Source organism: Microplitis mediator, chromosome 6, assembly GCF_029852145.1.
Source record: "Microplitis mediator isolate UGA2020A chromosome 6, iyMicMedi2.1, whole genome shotgun sequence".
NCBI classification, from domain to species: Eukaryota; Metazoa; Arthropoda; class Insecta; order Hymenoptera; family Braconidae; genus Microplitis; species Microplitis mediator.
In genome coordinates, this window is record NC_079974.1 from 14,781,530 (window position 1) to 14,791,748 (window position 10,219).

General features: G+C 29.3%; 1 protein-coding gene across 4 annotated transcripts; it reads left to right on the forward strand.

Annotated features, from left to right (window-relative positions):
- The first annotated feature begins 214 nt into the window (after positions 1-214).
- LOC130669621 (interference hedgehog-like) lies at positions 215-9,811 on the forward strand. 4 transcript variants are annotated; one of them, XM_057472609.1, is made up of 6 exons: positions 215-330; positions 5,631-5,714; positions 5,791-6,018; positions 6,124-7,947; positions 8,018-8,133; positions 8,541-9,811. In XM_057472609.1, exons 1-6 carry the CDS (start codon positions 285-287, stop codon positions 8,697-8,699), a joined length of 2,457 nt encoding a protein of 818 aa, XP_057328592.1. In that variant the 5' UTR covers positions 215-284; the 3' UTR covers positions 8,700-9,811. The 4 variants fall into 4 exon arrangements, with proteins under 4 accessions (XP_057328592.1, XP_057328593.1, XP_057328591.1 ...); XM_057472610.1 differs by having other exon boundaries at positions 228-552; positions 5,791-6,045; XM_057472608.1 differs by having other exon boundaries at positions 258-330; positions 5,791-6,045.
- The last annotated feature ends 408 nt before the right edge of the window (positions 9,812-10,219 follow it).

The window sequence follows — 10,219 nt, forward strand, 5'->3', positions numbered from 1 at the left end:
AACAGAAGACAGCATGATTTTTTTCCTCTTTATTGGCTATTGTCCCAATTGAACCATGTGCCAGAACCGCCAGAACACACCATGTTGTTATACTTATACGTGGGTGTAAGCGGAAACCCAGGTGGCGTTGCGTTTAAAATATGAAGGAACACTATCACAGTAAAACACCCGCGAGAAAATAGAGGCAGCACACCACTCAGAGAGACTCAGAGTCAGAAACTCTTAAATTTTTAGCTTAGTCTTCAGCAGCGTGCCTTCAAAACCTGTCGGTCTGCATTCCAACGATGTGTTGGACGCCAAGACGCCAAGAACCATCGTCGCGAAATACAAGTGAGTAGAGTGTGTGTCGCTCGGCAACGCCGCGTTGACCGTAAGCCACGGAATTCGAGTAAAAAAAAAAAGTTGAATCAAAAAAGTTTAAGAAAGAGGTAGAGCCAAGAAAATGGAGTAAGTTTATAATACATTTGTGAAATTATTTGTGACTTATTGTGGAAAATTAAAACTTAATAGATAAATAAACAAGGGCAATATTGACAAGATTATCACAAAAGGGTAAATAATTTATTCATTATTTGTCTATTATTATTATTTTTTTTCATCACAATATAAATGTATTCAAAAAAAATTTCATATTAAAAAATAAATTGTAAAAAACGTTTTTCAAATTTATCGTGTCACGGCGTTAGTCCTCAGTTGCTGGACTAACTAAGAAAAAAAAAGATTTAATTTATTGACAAGCGTGTATTATAGTTTGTAGTTATTATTTGGACATTTCTGAATATTTCAAAATTTCAAGTTTAATTGGTATTAAAAAAATTTTATGAAAATAATCTTCTTGGTTCTATTGATTGTCACACCTGTGTAATTTTAAGTTGCGGAAAAGTATATTAATGAAGAAACTTCCTTAAACCTCGTGGGAATCAAGAAGTAAATAAAAGAACAACAGGAACTCATCGATTGTTACGGTCGATGATGGGAAAAAGAGAAAGAAAAAAATTTTTTTTTTACATTGGGTATCCAGTAACACACATGGCATGACTCAAGTGTACTTCCTTTGATTTAATAGCTAACAATATAATATTACTTTTTTTTTTTACTCTCATTTGACACATCTATTAAATACGAAATAAATTCAAAATGTGTTATTGATTGTTCTCAAATTCCATAATATAATGTTGTTTGCTATTTACACCTGTTTGCTCAAAAATAAAAATAAAGATTCGGTATCAAAAAAATTAATAAGGTGAAAAAATATCTTAATAATAAATATATAAATACTGGAGCGCATTTCAGTATTTTTTTTTAGAGTAAAAATTATTGTCTTTAAAATTTCCATCTTTTACTTTTATGAACTGATAAAAGATATAATTTTAAAGCAATTGAATTATAAAATAAAATACTTCGAGATTAATCGATCAAGTAGATTTTAAATTATTCAAGAGATTAAATTTAAAAAAAAGTAAAAAGAATAAATCGTTTTTTGGATTACCCACAACTCATAACCAGACCGATCAGTCTCAAAATCACTCTTCATCTTAGTGTTTTTGATTGCCACAAAAATCATCACAATTGGCAAATTTATTAAACAAATCATATGAACGAAATTTGAAAAAAATGATTCTACTGCGGTTTTTTTTTTTTTTTTTTTTTTAATTATTTCGGAGCTACGGATCTGCATAGTTTTAACATCTCATGTTATTTGAAATTTTTTTTCGATATCCTTGGATTGTGGAAAAGATCATCTAAATAAAAATTCATTCAAAAGATCTTGTAAACGATAAATCTTAAAAATAATTCAATTTTTCCTAATCTAATTGATGATGTATATTTTTTTATATTTATTAATTTACGAATGTCTAAGGTCAGTAGGATTTATTTAAAAAATGAAAATTTATGGGTTTTGCAAACCAAAATATTATTTTTTCAATGATTTTCGTAGTTATTTAAATAAAATAAGCTAAACAATGATTTTTAAGTTTTTGATCAAAGGTATCTCTTAGAGATGTTTCTAAAAAGTTTCACGAAATATAAATTTTAATGAATTCTTTCGATTTCTATAATAATCCCCATTTTAATTGATTGATTCGTTTGTGAAATTTGAAATATTTACTTACTTCGTCATTTCAATACTTTCTTGGCCCAAACGTCAACATCCGTAAAAATTCCATTATTTTAAAAATAATTTTTAATTTTCACATAAAAAAGTTTGAAATTAAAAAATTTCGAGTCAATAAAATTTTAATATTTTAATGATCAATAGATCAACACTAACAGTGATTTCAATTTTTTTTTAACTTCCCGCTAAGAAAATTGGAAATTTTCCAAAATTCGGGAAGTTATTTGTTTCGGTCCGATTTTCGAACTTCGAATTTTTAACAGATATTGACGTTTCGATGTTCTAGAGAGCTATTCTAAATAATTTCAAGATGATGTCCGAGTGTATGTATGTGTGTACGTACGTACGTATGTATGTAAATATTCTGGTACTTTTGAACGGATTAACCGATTTTGATCGCCAAGGTGGCATTCGACGCGGCTTGTCAATATCTAAAAGCTGTAAAAAATTGAATTTGATCGGTAAGGTGCGTTCGGAGATATTCCAAAAATAAAATTCATTCAAAAATGATTTTTTTGGATAACTTGTAATATGCTCGATGGATTGATTCCGAATTCTAATCAGCTCTAAAACTTTATAAGCCGCGCCGAATGCCACCTCAACCGTCGAAATCGGTTTATTCTTTCAAGAGAAATCGTTGTCGAAAGAATTGAAAGAAAATTTTTTTTTTTTAGTTTTTAAATATCTCAAAAACGACTAGATTAATCGATTCCAAATTTAATCAGCTCTAGAACTCGACAAAACGCGTCGATTGCCACCTCAACCGTCTTAATCGGTCAATTCGTCCGAAATATCATTGGAAAAAAAAAAAAAAAAGTTAAAAACGTTTTTTTTCGAAAACAATGGCATACCAAAGTATTTTCAAGCTCAAGGAGCTCGAAAACAGTGGGAAGTTTTCGGGTTGGCCCGCAGGGTCAACCGATAGACAGTTTTTTTTTCTTCTTTCAACAAGGGAAGTTCTTAATTTCAGTTCAATTTATAACAGAGGATTTCCCTTTTATCAAGCCTGGTCACCCCTTTTTATTAATGTCGAATAAAGAAGGGCGTCAGTGGAAGATGGACTCGGCCTTCCAGAACCGGAGATGTTAAATTTATACAAATCAGGGTCGTTTGTAAAATTATTGCGAGAGAGGTGAGGAAATGAATGAAACACTGGAATAATATAAAGCTTGATTTTATTGAACAATAATTAATTAATTGATAAAGATATCTACTTTCCGAAGTTTAAGAAATAGTTTTTAATAATTTCCGAATGTCGAAGTGTGTGTGTAAACTAAATTGTTTCGTACTATCTCTTGAACGAATTGACCGCTTACGAGTGTTTTTACAGCAATTGAAAGCAATCAACAAGATTTCAATCTGGTTTGTTATTGAGATCAATCGGTAAATTAGTTTTACAGTTAAAAAAAAAATCGTTAGTAAGCTACTAATCCAATTGATTTTAAAATTTGATAAGATATGAGTCGTAATCGATTTTTGAAAATCGAGTTTTCATCACTCTAAAACCAAGGGTGTTATAAGTGTATTATATTAACACATATTAAATGTGTTCTATGTTTAAAGCCATAAACAAAACTATAGTTTTTTGTAGTCATTTAAAACACGTTTCACGGTGTGTTAAAAATCTATAGATTGCTTATGGATATTAAAAATCTATAGATTTCAATGTTATTCGGCAAGTGTGTTAATTTCGACCACACACTTGGTTTTAAACTGATCAGATGGCATTTTGAGGCCCTTCGAAGCTATTCTGACTATTTTCAGAATGATGTCCGAGTGTCTGTATGCCTGTGTGTGTGTGTGTGTGTGTGAACGGTCTATAACTTTTGAACTAATGAACCGATTTGGATGGCTGAAAATTTCAGATCGTTTGATCAAATAGACTCGCAAATATTTGCGAATCACGAAGAAAAAAAAAAAAAAAATTTTTTTTAAAGTTTTTTTCAATTTCTCATAAACGACTCAAACGATCGACTTCAAAATCTAATCAGCTCTAGAACATAGAAAAACGCGTCGATTGCTGCCTCAACCATCTCAATCGGTTAATGCGTTCGAGAGATATCGTTGGAGAAAGAAATGGTGAAAAACAGGTTTTTTCAAATATCTTCGAAACGGCTGAACCGATCGGTTTTAAATTTTAATCAGATCCAGAATTCAACGAAACGCGCCGATTACCACCTCATACGTCAAAATCGATCGATTAGTTCAAAAGATATCAGCGTTGAAAAGTTAAAAAAATAACATTTCATGTTATTTTTTCCGGAAAAATTGTAATAGAATGCACTAAAATGTGTCTGAAATCATACCAACTCTTCCTCTTTAAAGTCTCTTTCGATCATCATACAATGCCATCTAACTCGTTCCTTAGTTTAATCATATTATCAACAAAAAAATTGAAAAAACACAGTTTTTAATATTTTTCTCGGATATTTCATATATTATTACTCTGATCTGAGTTAAAACTTATTTAAATCTTGATTTTGATCACTGAAATTGATTTTTGCCTCAATACATTTATTTTATTGAACATAATCGGGAATTAAAATTTAAAAACCGCATCTTTATTAATGATTTTCGATTCTTAAATTTTCAAACTTTAGAATAAAACGTAACTTGTTAAAGCTTGAAAAGCTTATAAAAAAAGCAATTGCATGTAATAGCGTTTTCGAGCTCGAAAACGCTATTACATGCTTTTTTTGTATATTCATAAAAAGAGAAAAAGGGTTTCTTTGCCATTTCTTCATCTATATCATGTTGCATAACTTCTAAAATTTTAATATTCCAAAGCCCTTAGATTTAATATTATTTTTTTGTTTGATTTAATTCACCAAAATATTCTATATGAATCCGTTAGATTCAATAACAAAATAAAGAAAAAAATTTTAGCAAAAGTGAACGAAGAATAAAATATATGATAAATGTCTAAGAATGATACTACCTACACTTAATGATATTGCCCAATTATTAAACATTTTTCTTGCAGTCAGTCTCTTTCTTTCATCATCATTCTCGTTCTTTTTTGTTTGGCTTTCTCTTGATATTGAGATTATGCACCATTGTGGTGGTTAACATAAGCAGCTATGTGGGTGTAGAACCGTTCATGTGGAAAATGTTATACTCTATTCTTTACCAAATAAGGTTACAAGATTCCAATTGTATATTACTTTTTTTTTCAAATCAGTCTAATTGGGAGTATTAAAAAAAAAAAATATTAAACTGTTATCAAATTTAAAAAATTTTCTTCTTTCTTTTTATAAATCGTATTTGCTAAATTACGACTCATTCGATTACTCATGACTATGTTCGGAGCGTAAGTATCTATTTCTATATCTACGTGAACTCAAAGCAAAAGTAAATAAAGAAGACTTTAGAGTAAGAGAAAAAGACAAAATGGGTAGTTTCTAAAGTTAAATTCCCTTGATGGTACATTGACACAAATTCACGTAATACGAAACGATTTGTTTATATATAAATATACATATATATTACTTAATTGATTTCTATTTTATTTTAGAATGTATCAGGATGAGACAGTTAACATTCAAAGTTATCGGTATTATCACAATATTTCGATTGTCCTTGATTTACAATGTATCAGGTAAATAAATAATAACATTTCATTATTTTGTAAAAAATATTAATAATTGAATAAATTGAATGATTTTATTATACAGCTTTTCGACAAGAATCCGGAATGTCGTTTACTCGACATCCTCAGCCTTTAGCTGCTCCTCTCGGTGACGAGGTAGACTTTGAATGCAGTTTAAACTTAGAAGCTGATAAATTTGCTTGGCGTCATCGTCCGCTAAATTCCAAACACTGGGGTCCTCTTATAAATCTTCCTAATAGCGGAGGCAAAACTTCAAAATTTGTCGTTACCTTTGACGATGAATCTAAAGCAGGTGATTACAGATGTATCGCATTTTACGGTAATTATTTTAAATATTATTTTAAAATAAATACTCAAAATTTTTATAAAAGATTGATTATTGATAATTTTATTTTAGGTACAAGTGGTCTTGCATCTGAACCAGGCAGACTAAGTCTTGCAAAAATTGATAAATTTACTGACAAAAGTGATGTAGAAATACGTGTTCCAGTTGGAAATACTGTTCCAATAACATGTCCAGTACCTTACTCATCACCAGAAGCAATTGTTCAATTTTATAAAAATGATATATTACTAAAAAATATAAATCTTACCGGTGATAAAACGATTATTATTGAAAATGCTCAAGTTTCAGATTCTGGAAATTATCATTGTACTGCTGATAATTATATTGTAACTCAAACTTATAGAAGCAATTATCAAACAAAATTACAAGTTTATATCGAGAAAAACAATATTTCTCCTTTTTGGACTAAACAACCACAAACAGAATATAAAGCATTAAAAAACAGTAATATAAGTTTAGAATGTTTTGGTGCGGGTTATCCAATCCCTAAATTATCATGGTCAAGGTTCGCAGGATCTTTACCTCTGTATTCACAATATAAGAGTTCAGGATTAAGCATTGTTAATGTACAACCATCAGATAGAGGAGAATATCAATGTGTTTGGTCAAATGATAATGATAAAATAAAAACTTCTATAATTTTAAAAGTCGTTGAACCACCCAGAGTTATTAAAGGACCAAGAGCATCGACATTTTCTGAAGATGGTTATCTTGAACTATTTTGCAATGTGACTGGTGTACCTGAACCAACAATTGAGTGGTTAATAAACGGTGAAACACTTGAACCAAGTTCTAGTGTTGAAATTAGAGGTTCAAAACTAACTGTAGATCCAGTGGAGAAAAAACATGCGGGAATTGTTCAATGCGTTGCTAGCAATGAGTACGGATCTTATTCAGGATATAATCTTTTAAAAGTAAATCCTAAACAGCATATAAGTGGTGGTGACATGAATTTACATCAGGGATCACACGGTACATCTGGAAATGTTCATAAACATACTAAAGGTGGCGGAAGAAGAAAAAACGAAAAAACCAATCGTAAAGGAACTGAACTTGTTCCGCCAAATCCACCAGAAGTTACTCGTCTTTCTGATGTTTCTGTAATGGTTCGGTGGTCTGTACCTGAAAAAACTGGTCTTCCTATTCAGTTTTTCAAAGTTCAGTATCGAGAACTTGGACCGAAAAAAAATGGTAAACAGTCGTCTAAATGGAATACTGCAAATATGGAAATTCCAAATCATATTAGATCATTTGAGGTTACAGATTTACAACCAGATCATACATATCGATTTAGAATTGCTGCAGTATATTCTAATAATGATAATAAACCTAGTGAAAATTCCGAGCGATTCCATCTTACTCGTATGGCAGGTTTTGAAACAAATAAAATGCCCATTCCATTATTAACAAATACGGAAGCACTTGGTCCAGATCGTGTACTTCTTATTTGGCAAAATCCTGACAAAACGGTTGATATCGATGGATTTTATGTTTATCATCGTGCTTCAACATCAGCTGGAGACTACATTAAAACAACAGTTGAAGGAAAAAATTCTACTAATATTACGATTTCTCATTTACAATCAGACACAATCTATGAATTTAAAATTCAAAGTTTTTCTGTGGATGCTGCTTCGGAATTTTCAAAAATTGTTCGTCAAAAAACATTAAAAGCTATTACAGAACCACCTCCAATACAACAAATTTTGCCGGGTGTAGGATCTCAAAGTACTAGAAACAGTCATAATGGTACTTTATATGCAATAATCGGTGGCACATTAGGAAGTATTACTCTTTTGGGCGCATTAAGTGCAATTGTAGTTATTTATAAGAAAAGCAGAATTAAACAAAATCGTGAGTCTTCACAAAATGAAGGTAAAATGATATTTTTAATTTTATAATTATTAATTGTTAATCTAATGAAATGGATTTTTTTTTTTCATAGGCAAATCTATAGCGAATGGTATAGTTATGAATGGCAGTGTAACGGATTCTAAGATTAACATCACATCGAATCCTCTTGCTGTTCTTGACAACTCGGATAATACAATTCAACCCAAGGTTCGTAATTCAATCTCAGTGATACTGAGATCTTGCGAAGACGGGAGTCAAGGATCACGACAATTACACTGATTATATTACCAACAATTGCGATGTTAATTTTAAACTCAACTAAACAAAAAAAAAATTTTTTTTTTTCAAAGTTGCATGTACATATCAAGATCCTTTACTCGACGTCCAAACATTTAAATGCTTGTAGCCCAAGCTTATCTAAGCAATCTTTGAAACGTTTTTTCCTTGTTAACTTTTCCTTCTTTTAATATTTTTGCTCTCTTCATTTAACTTCATTTTCAAAAATAAAAATCATATGAAATAAACACAACACACGATACATTACTATGCCTACACGCCTCCTCTGCTAGATCTGAAAAACGAAGCGAACGAACAACACACATATTTCTGAATAGAACGGACAACAACCGTCAATGGAAATGACATCATTTACAAATGGCCAGGTCAACAACAACAACATCGACAATAACACGAACAATGGAAATGATGGTTCCCTTGCCAGTACTGCCAGATTCAACGGATCCAAAGCCGATACCACACAAGAAATTCTATAATCGATGGATTAAATATTTTTTAGAATTCAAATAGATATCATTTCATAAATATATCGTCCATAATATAACGTGGTATTTTATAAACTTTCCATAAAAGTTTTATTAAGTCATCAATAATTAATCACAAATGATGTATTAATTTTGAACGGTAGCTTCTTAAAACAAATTTTAATGTATTGAAATTTATTATAAATATGGAAGTTGATCAAATTGTATATAGAGAATTTATATTATTTTTATTTTTTATGATAATGGCGGCTTTATATAACCGCTTAATTATTATAAAAAATAATATAATGACAATGCCGTCTACAAGTTTATGATATTAAGAAAAGTAATTTACCGTCGCTTTAGTTAACAGTATTGAGATTAGTTTTGTATTGATTGGAGAAAAAAAAAATTAGAGCGCTCATAAAGCACCCTCAGCGCTTTTGCACTTGAGTTGTGCAATTACATTTATATAAGAAATAAAAATAGTGTAAAAATACGACCTAGTGAAATAGTAAATTAAGTGCCTTGTTAAAAAAAGTATCTCTTTGATTCTTATATGAACAAGTAAAAAAATTTTAAGTGATAATTTGGTTGTGCCAAGACGACAATCGATTTATAATTGCCATTTTATTATTATAATTATTACTATTAATTATTATTTAAAATTATATTGGCTTATACTGTATTTAATATGAAAAAAATCGATGAAAAATATGTAAATATCTGTATGGACTTGATGAATTTATTTTTTAACTTTTTTTTTAAGATTTATAGACGATTTGATAGAAATATTTATTTGAAAACGATCCTTATAATGGGAAATATATTTTAATTATCAAATTGTTGCAGACAAATTAAAGAAGAGCACGAACAAATGTATGTGCAGTAAAAAATTTATATTTCCTAATATTTTACATAAAATTGCATTAAAGATTTTACATACAATTAAAGTTGTATATAAATTGAGATTTTTTATTAATAACTTTTTATGTAAACCGTATCTGTGCCTTTCGCATCTTGCCTAAGTAGAATTATCTTATACACACATATATACATATATATGCCGAGTTATTTATATGAATTATGTACTTAAATTTTTTTAATAAAAAAGTTTTTAAAAAATGGACATTACGGAAAAATTTTCTTTTCCGTTACTTTATAAAATTGTATAAAATTTTCCATAATTTTATGAAATCGTATAAAATGTTAAAAATTTCATACAATTTTATAAAATTTCACTCAGTTGTTCTTCCCTTACTTAGATCTTACTATAGTATATATATATATAAAATTATATGAAATTCTACAAAATTTCGCTCTAAAGTCTTATAAAATTGTATAAAATTTTATATAATTTTATGAAATCATGTACAACTTTATACAATTTTACACAATTTTTGAAAACTACATTTAATTTTTACTTTCCTTACTCAGATCTTACTTTATTGAATTTTATAAGATTTTATAGAATTCTATAAAATTGTAAGAAATTCTATAAAATTTTGCTGTCAAATATTTGACATATGTTA

What these genes read in the sequence shown, in the direction of transcription:
- LOC130669621 (XM_057472608.1), top strand. Translation starts at nt 285, where the DNA reads ATGTGTTGGACGCCAAGACGCCAAGAACCATCGTCGCGAAATACAA. An exon ending in CTTGATTTACAATGTATCAG is followed by an intron (nt 5,715 to 5,790) that starts GTAAATAAATAA and finishes TTTATTATACAG; the next exon opens with CTTTTCGACAAGAATCCGGA. An exon ending in CAGATGTATCGCATTTTACG is followed by an intron (nt 6,046 to 6,123) that starts GTAATTATTTTA and finishes ATTTTATTTTAG; the next exon opens with GTACAAGTGGTCTTGCATCT.